Raw genomic sequence first — 15336 nt, forward strand, 5'->3', positions numbered from 1 at the left:
CGCTCGCTAATGAAGATAAATTCCACTTGTTCAACTTTTGTTCTTGTGAATTAGACACACATACAAAACCAGCAACTTTATCCGATTTCTCTGACATTTTTAATGGCTTTAAGCACTGACTGTACAGAGAAACTTTACACCTACTTATGCAGGCTTCGGGGGATGTGAATGATGTGAATTTAATTTTTCACAGAGCCTCTCTCTCGGAATCACGGAAGCTCGTGAATTGGCGCCTCTGTGAGCGACACAATCCACTCGTGATGTGTGGAGACGCGGGCGTGAATGTCGGGCACCAAACCGCACTGCACACTCCAACTCTTCACGCCCACCACGTGATTCCCGATGATTACAGGTCCTCCGGTGTCGGCCATGCACATTCCCTGGCCGAAGGGATTGGATGTGCACAGAGTGTTCTCGTGAATGAAGGGTCTCTGAGCGAGTACGTGTCGCGAACGACACTCATCCTGCGTGAGGGTCACTGTTGGCAGCCACTGGAGAGCATCGGAGAGACTTCCGGGATTCGAAGTCCATCCCCAACCAATCAGAGTCGCTGTGACTCCGCCGGCCACGTCGGAGTTGCCCAGGGAAATGGGCTGAATGTTGTTGGTCCAGAAGAACGGCGTGGTCACGAGAATCAGCGACACATCGTTTGCCATGAGGTTGAAGTTGAAATTGGGGTGAGTGAAGATGCGAGAGCTGCGGAAAACCAAACCGCCAGACGTTCGGAGGTGACTTCCAGCCACGATATTGATCGCATCTTGGTCACGACCCATCATGCAGTGGCCAGATGTGAGGACCCAGCGCTCATTGAGTATGCATCCGCCGCAGAAGTGGGTATTGAGGAGCGTCCTGAGCGACACGGAGAACGGAAATTGCCCGGCAGCAGCGTCTGATCCGCCCAAAATTCGATTGTCAATTAAAGCTGAAACAATAGGATTTGAATAAAGTTGCATGAATTACAATGCTTAATTGTTACTCACGTGAAGCGAAAGCTTTCACCAGAAGAAGGCTCAAAAGCACTGCCAAACAAGCCACTGTCTTCATTGTCGCAGGTAAAGTCATAGACTGACTGTCGATTTTCTGTTAAATTTATTATTGTTTGTCATCAGTAGCGAATCTTATCGTCCTAGATTAGTAAATCTCACCTTTACACACGCTGATTGTGCGACAATACATATTTAGTCGAATTCCTCCCGATTATTTGGCAGCTCAGCAGTTCATCTAGTAATACGGAATGTGAGATACGCGAATATGTAGATTTCGGCAGTATATAGCACACATTACATATACAAAGTGGGTATTTTCTTATCATCCAGCACTTTGATGCGCAATCTTGTGACCAAATGTAATTGGTACGAATGTATTTGTTGTGGGATTTATGGTGGGCTTATTCACTGCCTCCTTCTAAGTGAATTCATTCACGAAATTGCTTTTGTCTATATTTTTTCATCGCACATTCTCCCCCACTCCCGAAGCACTTATTACAAATTCACACAGTGTCCATTCTGTTGGCGCCAAAAAGGCAAAAAAAAAGTGGATAAGGAAATTGAAAGACTCTGCAGAAATTGCCTTAAGCCTTTTTGATATATCATTTAAGTGTCGAAGCCTCCTTTTCATCCACTAGAGTAAATTGAACAGGACATAAAAGTTAAATAAATCAGCATTTTGTTTAGAAGCAAATGTTGTCTTTTATTATACGAAATAATGTATTTTACAACGAAAAGCATAAGCAGATTATCATGGAATAATCATTATTTATAATTATCATAATGAAATCTAATTTTTTAATAAAAACGTAGAGATTTACTGATATAATGTTGGAATTTATCATTATATAAATTTCATCACATGCTTTTCGACACTAGAGGGCGGTTTTCGAAGGAGAATGAAGCATAAGCTGTACAGCATTTCTTTAATTGAAAGCAACGAAATCTCAATAGCAAGATTTCGACAATTTATGAGATAAATTTATTACAGTTCAATTTAACTAAACTAAAACTCTTAAACAGCGTATAAACCTCATAATAATTAAATTCGTCTAAGCGTAAAACAAAGGCTAGAAATAAAAAGAGCAGCGCACAATGTATAATCACTTTATTGAAATAGTTATTGTCCAAAATCACAAAGAATATAATGTTTCCCCAAAATATTGCAACGATAACAAAAAGCCAAACAAAAAGAATAAAATGCCAAAGTCACCCTTAACAATAAACAATAACGAAAATGCTTTATAAAATGTAAAAAATGCACCTAAACAGATTCTTGTGCTTTTCGGTACTCATGAACACTGCCTCGTTCGATAAATTTGGTCTCCTTATTGTCTTGGACAATATTGGGGATATCTTCATCGCCTGGACGACCATATCCGCCGCCGCCAGGCGTCTTCATTGAGAAGATATCACCCGCCTCGACTTGGACGGCAGTCTTGCCGCCCAAATTTATAACTCTGCCAGTCGATTTAATGAGTAAATTCAATCCACGCTTTCCATTCTCTCCTCCCGCCAATCCGTAAGGCTCCAGCACTCGACGCTCCGTCAGGACAGACAGCATCATTGGCTTGCGGAAGAGAAGCTCGCGATGAACTCCCTCGCCTCCATTGTATTTACCTGTAAATACACGAACATTTGACAAGGAGATAAAGACAGAAAAATCGTTATCGGATTTTGGTATCACTTGTCTTTTCCAGTCAATCTTATCATTCATGTGTGAGCAATAGCACAAGAAAATTCGTAGTGACCCAAGTGATAAGGAAAATGCTAATCTGTCTTTTCATTTTGGCAACTTGCTTCCAAATACACCAATTCCAGCAGTTGGAGGACAATTCTCAATCACCACTCGTTCACATTGGACTCGATTATGTGGCGGATTCTGTAAGTCTTTCTCCCCCTTTGCAATTGAGCCATAAATAAATGTGTGATTTTACTTTCAGGAATTTAAATACGACGACACAGAGAAGTGGAAGGAAAAATACCCCATTTGTGGTGGAAAAAGTCAAAGTCCAATCAACATTGATCCTTCAAAGTGTGAAAGAGTATCGAAGAAAGCCACATTGAAGGTCACCAATGAAGATTATCGTCCAGAAAGTGTGGAACTCATAAATGATCACTACACAGTGAAATATCTTATCTCATGGCAGAAGAATCACTTTCCCACAATATCAGGTGACATCCTTCGCCACAATCGCTACATTCCCAGGGATATTCACTTCCATTGGGGCCATGAGGATTCCCAAGGATCTGAGCACTCCATAAACACACGCAAATACTCAATGGAGATGCACATTGTGTCCTACAATGCGAAATACAAAAGTGTAGCTGATGCAAAATTTCACAGAGATGGCATTTTGGTAATTGCTCAACTTTTCCACGTGAACAATTCGGCGCCGAATTACTTCTTTCTGGACTATTTGCCACGCGTGAAGCAAAGTAGGAGGAAAATTGTGATCAAAGACAAACTCTGTGCTTTCAATTTGGGTGAATTTCTCAATGTGGACGCTCTCAGTGCATCATTTGTGACCTACAATGGCAGCTTCACAACTCCACCGTGTTATGAGGATGTCACATGGGTTCTTCCTCTGAAGATAAATGCGATACCGCATAATAAGATGAGGTTTTTTCGAGATATTCAAGGATTGGAGGGTCATCTTGTCGACAACTATCGCCCTATTCAGCCCACAAATGGTCGAAAGTGTTATGCGTTAGGCTAGTGCTAAATAAAGTGATACTGAATGTTGTGAAAGGACGCTTTGTACTCACCTCTGCCGCCTGATTGATCGTCGCGAAGACAGAACTTTTGAAGAATTATGGGATAACGCAGCTCCATAATTTCCGGATCGGTGATTCGTGTGTTTGTCATATGCGTGTGAACTCCGCCCGTTCCGTGCCATGTCGGTCCAGCTCCACTGCCACCAGCCACGGTTTCGTAGTACCCAAAAGTCTCATCACCCATCGTGATGTTGTTCATGCAGCCTTGCGAAGCGGCGCAGACACGAAAGGCTCGCAACACAGTGTCCACAATCCTCTGGGACGTCAGCACATTTCCACCAACAACTGCTGCTCCCTCGGAAGGATCCAGAATGGAGTTTTTCGGTATGACGACTCGGATGGGCGCCAGACAGCCCTGATTCAGCGGCACATCGTGTCCTACCATGCAGCGAAGGCAATAAATCAAGGCGGAGAGTGTAATGGCGCGCGGAGCATTGCAATTCCCAAAGACTTCTGGGCCAGATCCTGTGAAGTCACACACAGCATTGCCCTCCTTCTCATCTATGGTGATTTTCAATTTGATCGGGCTTCCATCGTCCATGCGCTCCTCCGCTTCCAAAGCCCCTTCCTGTTGCACCTTCTTGGCAATCTCCTTCAGCATATCGCTCACGGCCAGTTCTGCATTGGCCTGGATGAAGTTCATGTACGCCTGAACCACACTCAAGCCATACACATCAATTAATTCACCCACAAGTTGAATGCCTTTGTGATTGGCCGCAATCTGTGCCTTCAAGTCGGACAGATTATCACTCAGGTTGCGTGTGCCACAAGCGCCTGGCGCGTCTGTGGGCGTTGTGAGGCGTTTCACGGTCTTCTCCTCCTGGAACACTCCGTTCTCCACGATGAGGAAGGACTTGAAGGCGGCTCCCTCCTCGGCGAGGCTCTTTGAATGGGGCGGCATTGATCCCGGCGTGATGCCACCAATATCAGCATGATGTCCTCTCGATGCCACAAAGAACACCGGACGCGCCACATCGTTCCTGAACACCGGAGTGATCACCGTGAAGTCCGGCAAGTGCGATCCACCAGCTTGGGGGTGATTTGAGAGGATAACGTCGCCTTTCCGCAGAGAATCTCCGCGCACTTTCAGCTGGAACTGCACGGTCTCTTGCATGGCGCCAAGATGCACTGGAATGTGCGGCGCATTGCTCACGAGGCCACCGTCAGGGCCAAAGAGTGCGCACGAGAAATCGAGTCTCTCTTTAATATTCGTGGAAATTGAGGTGCGCTGAAGAACACGACCCATTTGCTCGGCTATTGACATGAAGCGATGACTGAAGATGCTCAATTGAACGGCGTCCAATTTCTCATGAATCGGTCGCATTTCTCCGCTTCCCACGTGAATGATCAAATCACCTTTCCCGGTGATCTCGACACGACAGTCTGGCTCCACGAGAATCGTGGACAAGTCATCAATGAGGATGGCAGGCCCGGGAATGACATCACCCGCCAGGAGTTTCATGCACAAATACACTGGCGTTTCCCGAACGCCTCCTTCGAAGTACACCTTCGTCACCTCCTCCATTTGAGGAATCGTCCCAATGGCGGAAGCAATATCACTTTCCGGCGGTGCAAATGTTTTTCCCAAGCCTCTCACGCGCACATCATCCACAATTATCTTCCTATCTGTGATCACAAAGCCGAACTCCATGCGATAGCGCTCCAGAAATGCCTCATAGAAGTTTCCGTACTTTTGGCTGAGAGCATTGTCATCACTGTGAATCTTCTTGGGTGAGCACATGAGAGCGCAATCTGTTCCATCGTATCTCATGTGTAGATAAGGCTCAAGTTCAATTTGGTCATCTTGGAAGCCCTGCTCCTTCAGTTTTTGCACACATTGCGCCGACAGAGTGTCCAATCGTTCCACCAGAATATCACTCGTGACAGGTCTGAAATCCACACCGCAAGGCTCTTGAGCCTCGTGCACGACGTCCGCCAGAGCCATTCCATATGCAGACAGAATGCCTGCATACTTGTGCACCAGCACCTTCGTCATTCCCAGCTCCCGGGCGATGCTGCACGCGTGCTGTCCACCAGCGCCTCCGAAGCAGCTCAGGACGTGCGATGAGGTGTCATAGCCGCGCGCCTGAGTCAGTGCCCTGATCGGTCGACACATTGTCTCATTGGCCACTCTAATGAATCCCATGGCGACCTCTTGAAGCGTCAGTTCTGTCGTCCTTTCGCCAGACTTAATCAGATGCGCGTTGATTTCCACAGCGAGCTCCTCGAATCTCTCTCTCGAAGCCTCGTAATCCAGCTTCTCGTTCTCGTTGGGGCCGAAAATTTTGGGAAAATACTCAGGCAAAAGACGCCCGAGGATCAGATTGGCGTCCGTGACGGTGAGAGGACCGTTCTTCTTGTAGCACGCTGGTCCAGGATTAGCTCCAGCCGACTCTGGTCCCACCACAAACAATCCTGAGCGGAAGAAGAGCATCGAACCACCTCCGGCCGCCACGGTGTTGATGTCCAGCTGTGGCGCTTGGATAGGAACTCCAGCTGTTGTGGATTCCACAACATGTTCATACTTTCCTGGAGAATAGAAGAAAAGAAAGAGAATTACAGTGGCAAATCTTGAATATCTCCCATACAAATCTCATCCATTTTACGGGCAATTTACTGCACTTTAATGCGATTAATTGATGGTGTCCAGTTAAGTTTTTCACGCTTCGCACTGGAGCTTATTATTACCTCAAGTTTATACCTTACATAAATGCATTCATATCAGTGGGAATACACACACTCCTCAGCACAATTTGGGGCAGGTGGAGTGCGAATTGCTTGGCGTGATAAATTAACTCACCGGAAGCCAGTCGCGAGACGTCCGTTGAAGTGCCGCCCATGTCAAAGCCTATCAGTGGGGCTTCGGTTTCTCTGCATCCGGTTACAGCGTAGCCGACAACTCCGCCAGCCGGTCCGCTGAGAATGGCTCTGGCGGCTCGGAAGTTGTCCATCTTCGTGAGTCCACCGTCACTCTGCATGAAGAGCACATCGACATCCTTCAGCTGATCCTTGAAGCCCGCCTTGAAGCTGGACAGATATCGCTCCACGTGCGGCGTCAAGTACGCCTCGGCGCACGCTGTGTATCCGCGCGGAACGATGCGACACATCGCCATGGCCTGGTGAGATAGCGTGATGTGCTTGAAGCCCAACTCTTGGGCGATGGCGCCAATTTGCAATTCATGCTTGGGACAAGCATAGCTGTGCGTCAGCACGACGGCTAGGGAAGTGATTCCGCACTCCAAGGCGCTCTTCAGGGATGCTTTCACAGCCAGCGAGTCAACTTTGCGCATCTCCAGATACTTGGACCCCGTCACACCGTCGATAGTCTCCCAAGTGTGACCTAAAACGAAGAGTCCAGCAATTGAGCACACATTTTATCACTGAGCACACAAAGGGCATTACTCAATTGGCACTTGTGCGGCTGGTCTGGAATGACTTTACAGTCCACCTCGATAACCGTTTTGTACAGATTGGACGGCTTCTTGATGTCCAGCTCGAAGATGCTCGGTCGTGCTTGATTGCCAATGTACAGCAGATCGCGGAAGCCCTTGTTGACCACGAGCGCCACGGGATCGCCCTTTCTCTCCAGCAGCGCATTCGTGGCCACGGTTGTGCCCATGCGAATGGACGAGATGCACGCCGTGTCCACGAGTCCATCCGTCGTGATTGCAGCCTCGCCGATCTCCTCCCGCAGAATCCGCCGAATCGCCTCCCGGGGGGCATCGGAGTACCTCAAGGGGTCCTCCGAGAGCAGCTTCAGGGTCTTCACGCGCCCATCTGGAGCCAGACACAGCACATCAGTGAACGTGCCTCCGCGATCAATGGCAAAGGAGAACTTCTTCATCTTCCACAGTCACTGAATGCACGAGAAAAATGGAGGATTTAATTAATTTTGGGATTGCAATGAATAAATCTGTGAACGAAAAGCGCTTACAGGTAAATTTAACTTCACTTGCTTTGCTCCACTTTCCGACCAACACTGAGCTGAACTCAAATGATATACTTCGCATTTTTATTGTTTTATAAGGCAATTATGTGAAGTTGTTTGTTGATAATCTCTATGAGTGTGTGTGGCAGATCTTATGTAATCAGCAACAAAAATTAAATAGATTCATTCAAATATTTGGTCTTTCCACTCACTATCTCCCACTCTGTCAAATTTTTCGCCTATTTATGCGCATCTCCTCTTGCACTCGTCTTCGTCTTCGTCGTGCCTCAACCGCTATCTCTCGCCTGAAACGACAAACAGCATGTTTGAATTGGCGGTGAGTGAGAAACCGCGCTGCTGATGAGGGAGTGAAAGATATTCCAGGAAGCAAAAATGCAATTACAACCGAAATTTCAAGCACTCTTGCGGATGATGTTAGTGGTAAAGTGCCAAAACTAAATCACTTATGGTTTATTCAACTGCTAGCATAACCAAAAGTCCAATTTAAATGGAAAGTACACGCATTTATCAAAGTTCAGAAAGAAGTGGAATTTAATGGCTCAGCTCAAACGCACAAAAGTGTGTGTACGAAATAAATTGTTGCAGACAATAATAAATTTTTTGGCGTGAGAAAAATAATCCAAATCAATCACAAATTTTACACTTTGCCGCACTTTTCACTTCTTGAGACACTCTGAGAAATTCCCCAAAATATTATTGCGAAAATCTTTTCACTAGAAATTAACAATATTTCTGCATTGTCTCAAAATGTATCATTTTGAGCTCTATTTTTTGACATATTTTGGTGTATTGATAAAGACATTCTGACAATTCGTCGTAAGCAAGGAAATACTGTACACGATAAGAACTAACCTTGGTAATTTTACTTACACTCTCTTATCATGTTTTTCTATTTCATTGACTTTTACAAATGATTTTGTTCTAAATACTAATTACTCGTGCACAGTTTGTAAGCAGTGATATTTGAAATCCTTAACTAGAAATATTCAACACGTGCTCCGATACGATATATACAAACATATGTGTTCCAATCAAACATATGTAGCATATCTGTGTACATATATTGCGGTGGTGAAGTGGGAGAAAGTTCTAATTGTTCGTATAAAAGAAATGTTACACCGAATTTAAAGTCTATTTATTGAAATATCTTGGAGGAAAATGTTGATTAACTTTTCTCTCTTGTTTCTTTTCACTCAAGTGATTGTGACCATTCAGCTGTCAAATAACTCAACTTCAGCCCCACGAATTCGTAGACAAGCTCAACAGGATGGAGCCGTGAGTGAGAAAGAGTTTCAGGAAAAAGAGAGTGAAAGACACTTTTGCTAAAGGACGCATTTCTTTCAGGAATTCTCATACGTCGATGCCGATCGATGGCGAGACAGATTTCCAATGTGTGGCGGAACGGCTCAGAGCCCTGTCAATTTGCGACCTTTCGACTGCAATAGACTCCAGGGCGGAAGGAGTTCTTTGACCTTTATCAATGCTTTCACACCGCCAAGAACCGTCGAATTGATTAACAACGGTCACACCGTGAGATTCGTGTTCCACTGGAATCGCAACAACACAGCGAGGATCACCGGAGGTCCTCTGAATGGGGCGCAGTACATTCCCCACGAGGTGCACTTCCACTGGACCAACGGAGTCTTTGGCGGCACCGAGCACGCCATCTACGGCTTCCGCTTTACCATGGAAATGCACGTTGTGTGTTACAATGCGAAGTACCGAAATCTGGAGGAGGCAATGAATTTTGCAGACGGAATCTTGGTTCTCGCTCAGCTGTTCAAGAGGTTCATCTTTGGCGATCGATTTCACTTCCTGCAGACACTTCCTTACGTTCGCAGACGAGGATCAAGGATCACCATCAATTACCTAGTGCATTTATTTACTCTAGACTCCTTTCTCAATGTGAATAGGTTTAATCGAAACTTCGTCAGCTACATAGGAAGTCTGACAACGCCACCGTGTCGAGAGCAAATTCAGTGGATTGTTAATGTAATACCGCGGAAAATAGCGTACAAAGCAATGAGACTATTTAATGGATTGCAGGGCTCTGAAGGATTCATCAACGACAATGTTCGTCCACTGCAGCCCATGAATGGGCGTCCTTGTAATACGAATTTCTGATTAATAAAGTCAATACTTTTTTTTTATAATTTTCTCTATGAGAACAACACAAATTGTACATATTATTGTTGAGTAAAATGTGATGGAATGCAAAGAAACATTATAGGTGAAATTTTATAGAGAAAATCCGGCAGAATAAATCAATTTCCTCTAAATCATGTGTATACCATACAAAATCTTTCTATGCTTTTCTTTGCTTTCATCCGTTCAATATCAGATCATACGCCATGAACTGCGACCGCGCGACAGCCAGCGACTCTACGTGAATACACACGGAGCGCGAGAAAAAGCAAATTTCCAAATTTTCTCACTCATATCCAACACATATTTAACCAGTGATGCCAAAGGAAAAAAGTAAAAGTTTACATTTATCTCAGGCCAATATTGAGAAACAGCAATTTGTGACACAATGCTCAAAAATCCACGATGCGCTTCAATTCATTTTGTACTGCTTGTGATGTTACAAATGCAAAAACAATAGCATATCAATTCTTGAAATATTCACACATTATGCCAAATAATTTTACCCGTCACACTTGTGACTGAATTTTTTAGCGCAAAATAATCTCATTTCAATCCATACCGTTAAATTACAAATATTTGCCCTGTGTGATTTGTATATCAAACGATGAAAATGGTTTGTGCTCGTCAAGGAGTTTGTCAGAAGTCTATGAACATATCGGTAAATGTATCAGCGTGATGATGTTTGAACTTGAGGAAAAACTGGAAAAGCAGCAAATTAGAAATTAAGAAAGGGAAGTCAAACGAGTTACACCTGTAATTACACGTAAAATCGCACGCTCTGCTGAAATGCAGAATTATTCAATGAAAGTGGTGGGTTTCTCAGTCGCGACGCGAAGCGAGGCATCTCAGTTGGAGTCAATGTAAGATGGCAGAACTGTTGTTTGAGAAATGAGAAGAACCTCTGGGCTATAAAAATGGCTCTAGCGAAGTACAATTTGGCGCTGGGTATGTTTGTAAAAGTAAATATAAAAGCACATTGTTGGGCATGTGAATGCGACTTTGGAGTAAATTAAATAAGGAGAAAGAGAAGAAAGGTTGGAGTGGAGGAAAGAATGGGGCAACAAGTGGCTGTATTTGGCCGCGGCAGGTCTGCTTCGCGTCTATCTTCGCGAGTGAGATGATGATGGTCGAGTTCTGTTACTTTCAGTTGCTGTTCATCTCTCAACCGTTCAACACCTGCTTTCGCACATTAGGCGACGCCACACTTGAGTCTCACCATCGAGGAGATTTCTTTGTATATGATTTGGATTAAATGTGACAATTGGTGAATTTGGGCGACTCCAGTGAAGAGCACAGAAATTATGGTGTAGAAAGTGTATTTGGGACTTGGTTGAAAGATGCTTTCTAGTAGAACGTGTGAAATGTGATTTTAAGGTGCAATTCTCTCTCCAAAATCAGTGTGCAATATCAAAAATCGAAGCCAAATGGACTTTATCATCTAAAAGGCCGTGTTCAGAGTTTGCAAGAAGTTCGGAAATTTGAACATCTCCTCGAAAATGAATATCAAATGGATTATCGTGTACCTCTTGTGGATTCTAATGCACCAAGCTGTGATGAGAGAAGGTATGGACAAATGTCTCTAAATTCCAGAGTGAACTTTCTCGCAAATACCAAGGCGTGGGACTGTAAATCCTTTTCATACCTCAATAAAAGTTTGCCTATAATGGTGAATTTCCCAAGTAATCAAGTCATTAATAACACTTTAGTCTAATATGCATTCACAAAAAATCTTTCTATCATAACTCAATTTGACACACTGGTCGAGCAGAAAATCGAAAGTTTGCCGAAAGCTACAAATCGAATATGTATATTTTGAGTTGGGGATTTTCACCTCAAGAGATACCAATAATTTATGCACTCCATCGAACTTGCGAGCACCTCATCTATCTCTTGAATTGAAAATTGTATTGTGTTTGTTTCGCCTTTTCTGTGTAAAAATTCCCAAATCTCCCCTATTATAAACTCTCAGTGAAAACAAATTACAAATCAAAGAAGATAAAAAAAAGAAGCACTTGTGGTCAACGTAGGACAATAGTTGAGTTAATGTACGCCTAATGATCAATATGAACTGTTATTAGACTCTTATTGTGGGCATTTATTAAATCGGAATTACACGGAATTCAAATTATGGACAAGAAAGTATGAGGAGAGAGACCTAGAGTGATAAAAGCATTATACATAAATTTATGTATGCTGATATACCGCTCTTTCGTGACCCATTTCAGTTGCGGTTCTTTCGGAAGCGCCGTCGAGTGTGTAAAATAAAATTTAGAATTAAATATTAGAGACGACCAAGTGAGGAACGGAGTAAGAGTCACTCAGCCATGAGGCAGAATGTCTGCGTTGCCGGACAATATTTTGCACCTCTTTCCCAAGAATTGTGTTAAAAATTCCTCAAGTCGTAAGAAATCTTTTAATCAATGAGTTCATTATGTCAGCAGGTTGGGAAAAAGGTGGCTTCCCGCTAATGTTTGAGCATATTCGTGTCTCGCTCATGTTTTATGTGCAAAACACTCCTCTTCACTTCATCTTTCCCTCCGCAATGCATTCTGCCGAGACTCCCATATTTCCCCGCGCGCGAGAAAAAGAAAATTATGTGTATATGGCACCAGGTAACAATGAATTCAATCTTAATTGTAGTTATATTTTATTTTTGCATCATTACCAACTCACCTTCTGTCTTCTCTGTGCCCTTCCCCAAACAATATGAAATTTGTATGCTGGGAACATCTGAGACTCTGATCTCTGAGCCACACAGAGAGATGCGTCTGCAATCTCCGTGGCATGGCATCATATTCCCTCGCAGACGTCATCCAGAGTGTTACTTCTTTGGCTCTTCTGGTCGAGATGCCACAGCTGAAAGCATATGTAATGCAGAGGAGGGGAGAAGATTGGGGTTCTCACGAGTGCCACACAAAGAGAAGAAGTGGCAAGAAGGCATTAGAAAAAAGCACAACAAATCAAAGAAATGGTTTTGTAACACAGTTTTCAGACTATTGTGAGGTTTATGCCTCATTAGAATTGAATAGAAAATCATCTGCAGCCCATCAAGCAGCTCTCTAGACACTCGTTGAGGCGAGAGATGAGTCTCACCACACATCATCACCGCCGTGATTGAGCACCCTTTTCCTGGTCGTCCAAAACTCACAGTAAACATGAGTAATTGGGTCATTAGAAAATTTGCCTAACCGCTAACAAATTGCATTTAGTCGAAAATCGAACAGAACTCAAATATTTTGACACCAAACACAAAAAGCTAAACCCTCAATGGCGAAGACCAAAAAAATATTTTCATCTCTTTTTCCTCATTATACCCATAAAGTGCGAGTGGATAATGCATTATTAATGATACACAGTGTTCGTGAATATCCGCAATCAGGAAAAAGAAAGTTATACCGCTTTAAATCGTCGTCAGAGCCTCCGAGAGTTATCAATATTATGGGATTATTTTGAATGTATGCAAATAGTGTTATAAAACGTCTCCACCTAAGACGCCAACGCTTAATGTTGCTCTTCACATTGAACATCCACCAAATTTATGGCGGCTTTTGTGCCCTATGCGAGATAAGCCATCCGCGTGAGGAAATTTCCGTTTAAAGTGCATTAACACAGCAAGACACACATATTCCTCGAGATTATCGTTTCGAAAAACAGACATTTTTATCTTCATTCGTCACTTGTATTTGCACTAAATTGTTTGCATTTATCAGCGGAATCACGTAACGTGATTAAACTCAGCACTTTCTACTCTCGATGCTCGGCATCTTGGCATTGAAAGGAAAATCCTCAAAACTGCATAGATGCGCATACTTCTCATCTCCCTAGAGGCCATTCACCGACTTACTCCGCTTGAAAACCGTTCAACTTAATGACAGTTAATGCATACTTGTGCGTATGAATTAAGATTTTCTTGCAATTACTGCCCAGGATGACTCAAATGCCTCCAAGATATTACATTGACCACTCATTTTCACCCTCGGATTTCTTGCAAAGCACACAAAAACCGATGTACAGACGAAGAAATACAGGGAAATATCGCACGTTAATTTGAATTGATAAGTCAAGTTGAGACAATAGCAGATAATACTATGCCTCTATATCTATTACAGACTTCAAATAAATGTGAGAAAACGAAAAAGTTCCACAGTCTGTTGTTGGTTACTTGATGAAGCATCCATTAATCAAGTTTACATAATTGCAAAATGAACTATCTTACAAAGCTATCGAGAGTGAAATATTTTAACGAATCCAGCATCTAAAGAAACACCACAAGTCTGAATAAATTTCCAAATGAAAAGTGTATCGCAAAAATGTAGATCCAAATTGAGGTCGTTTGGTGGATCTTTACGTAAAAATCTCGATAATATCAAGCAGATCAACTCATTTTAATATGCACAAGCATTATATAGGAAAAAATTTGCACAAAATCAAGTCGCAAAATTCGGTAATATTTATCATTAATTAACATTTTACGAGGTTAACTACTATTTGCTATATATAATATAATGATATTTTCCTGAGTCGCTCGTGCTTTAGTTTCTTTTCAAATTCTCTCAGTCGCACTGAAAATTGCATTCTGAATTGACTTTCAGTTTTTTTTTTCTCGTTATGAAATTTTATGCATGAAATTGATTTTAAAGTCCACCAAACTTTCCATTTCTTCAGCGCGGTTTTTTTCTCTTCAAGCTGCTTATAATGCTCTGAGCGTAAGAGTGAAGATTATCTCTCCTTCTTTCTCTCTTTCTCGCTCTGGTCTCAGTGGAGATGAAGGAGAAAAGGAAGATCATTCCAATTTGATTCTAATGAGAAGTTCCAAATTACAAGCAACAACGTGGAAATGAAGAAAGTATTGTGGCCAATGTATAGCCAAAACACTCACCGTGTCAATTATTTTACATACATTATATCGTCCAATTTTCTTTTTGTCACTATCTCCGCTCTCAGTTCAGCATAATAAGGAAAGTAATATTTTCTTTCCGACTCGTCGCTCAGAGCATCAAAATGAAATGTGAGCAATAAGTCAACGTTGCAGAACAAAATATCCACTTGTTGGAGTGCAAAGTCCCTTTCTGAGATCTCTGCATATGTATAATGAAGAAAAGCTCGCTGGTGGAGAAGCAAAATCCACGAAAGTCCTAGCAAACATCTGTGGGCATTAGCAATGATTCTCGATGCATAGAAATGTGAAATCGAAAAGCATAGCGACTCCTCCATATCGCAGCCAGTTTAACGTGAATATCTTCTAGAGCTAGACACTATATATTACACACAGCGTCGTGCACTCGCGATGGAGAGTGCAATTGTCACACCAGCCGGTTTTCTATCCAATAAATTTCTTCTCCATTCGGTATTTTGCCCATTAAAACTATCATCATTTACCGTAGAAACACAACACCATGTGATGCACAACCGTTATGCACTCGCGGATTCATTAGAACACTATCGTAATCGTCAAAGAACTCGCACTGAGTTCAC

At 42.9% G+C, this 15336-nt stretch overlaps 4 protein-coding genes across 4 annotated transcripts; 2 read left to right on the forward strand and 2 right to left on the reverse strand.

Moving 5' to 3' along the window:
• Positions 1-204: 204 nt before the first annotated feature.
• On the reverse strand, positions 205-1044 carry LOC132258475 (chymotrypsin-2-like). Its single transcript, XM_059755802.1, has 2 exons — positions 981-1044; positions 205-922 (listed from the first exon to the last, which is right to left on the reverse strand). Exons 1-2 carry the CDS (start codon positions 1042-1044, stop codon positions 210-212), a joined length of 777 nt encoding a protein of 258 aa, XP_059611785.1. The 3' UTR covers positions 205-209.
• A 770-nt stretch (positions 1045-1814) lies between these two features.
• On the reverse strand, positions 1815-7916 carry LOC132258247 (5-oxoprolinase). The gene is made up of 5 exons (XM_059755463.1): positions 7699-7916; positions 7167-7620; positions 6565-7104; positions 3756-6293; positions 1815-2606 (listed from the first exon to the last, which is right to left on the reverse strand). Exons 2-5 carry the CDS (start codon positions 7606-7608, stop codon positions 2251-2253), a joined length of 3876 nt encoding a protein of 1291 aa, XP_059611446.1. The 5' UTR covers positions 7609-7620; positions 7699-7916; the 3' UTR covers positions 1815-2250.
• Positions 2693-3730, forward strand: LOC132258248 (carbonic anhydrase 2-like). The gene is made up of 2 exons (XM_059755464.1): positions 2693-2870; positions 2930-3730. The coding sequence occupies exons 1-2, from the start codon at positions 2754-2756 to the stop codon at positions 3704-3706; spliced, it is 894 nt and encodes a 297-aa protein (XP_059611447.1). The 5' UTR covers positions 2693-2753; the 3' UTR covers positions 3707-3730.
• A 98-nt stretch (positions 7917-8014) lies between the features above and the next one.
• Positions 8015-12924, forward strand: LOC132258476 (carbonic anhydrase-like). The gene is made up of 4 exons (XM_059755803.1): positions 8015-8029; positions 8929-8988; positions 9058-9820; positions 12668-12924. Exons 1-4 carry the CDS (start codon positions 8015-8017, stop codon positions 12922-12924), a joined length of 1095 nt encoding a protein of 364 aa, XP_059611786.1.
• Positions 12925-15336: the final 2412 nt, after the last annotated feature.

This window comes from Phlebotomus argentipes, unplaced genomic scaffold (assembly GCF_947086385.1).
Source record: "Phlebotomus argentipes unplaced genomic scaffold, Phlebotomus argentipes genome assembly scaffold_4, whole genome shotgun sequence".
NCBI lineage: Eukaryota > Metazoa > Arthropoda > Insecta > Diptera > Psychodidae > Phlebotomus > Phlebotomus argentipes.

Coding starts and splice junctions, on each gene's coding strand:
- LOC132258476 (XM_059755803.1), top strand. Junction 8,989..9,057: donor AAGCTCAACAGGATGGAGCC/GTGAGTGAGAAA, acceptor CATTTCTTTCAG/GAATTCTCATACGTCGATGC. Junction 9,821..12,667: donor GCCCATGAATGGGCGTCCTT/GTAATACGAATT, acceptor ATTCCCTCGCAG/ACGTCATCCAGAGTGTTACT.
- LOC132258247 (XM_059755463.1), bottom strand. CDS start 7,608: ATGAAGAAGTTCTCCTTTGCCATTGATCGCGGAGGCACGTTCACTGAT. Junction 6,294..6,564: donor CGTCTCGCGACTGGCTTCCG/GTGAGTTAATTT, acceptor TCTATTCTCCAG/GAAAGTATGAACATGTTGTG. Junction 2,607..3,755: donor CGATCAATCAGGCGGCAGAG/GTGAGTACAAAG, acceptor GTGTATTTACAG/GTAAATACAATGGAGGCGAG.
- LOC132258248 (XM_059755464.1), top strand. CDS start 2,754: ATGCTAATCTGTCTTTTCATTTTGGCAACTTGCTTCCAAATACACCAA. Junction 2,871..2,929: donor TCGATTATGTGGCGGATTCT/GTAAGTCTTTCT, acceptor TTTTACTTTCAG/GAATTTAAATACGACGACAC.
- LOC132258475 (XM_059755802.1), bottom strand. CDS start 1,044: ATGAAGACAGTGGCTTGTTTGGCAGTGCTTTTGAGCCTTCTTCTGGTG. Junction 923..980: donor GGTGAAAGCTTTCGCTTCAC/GTGAGTAACAAT, acceptor CTATTGTTTCAG/CTTTAATTGACAATCGAATT.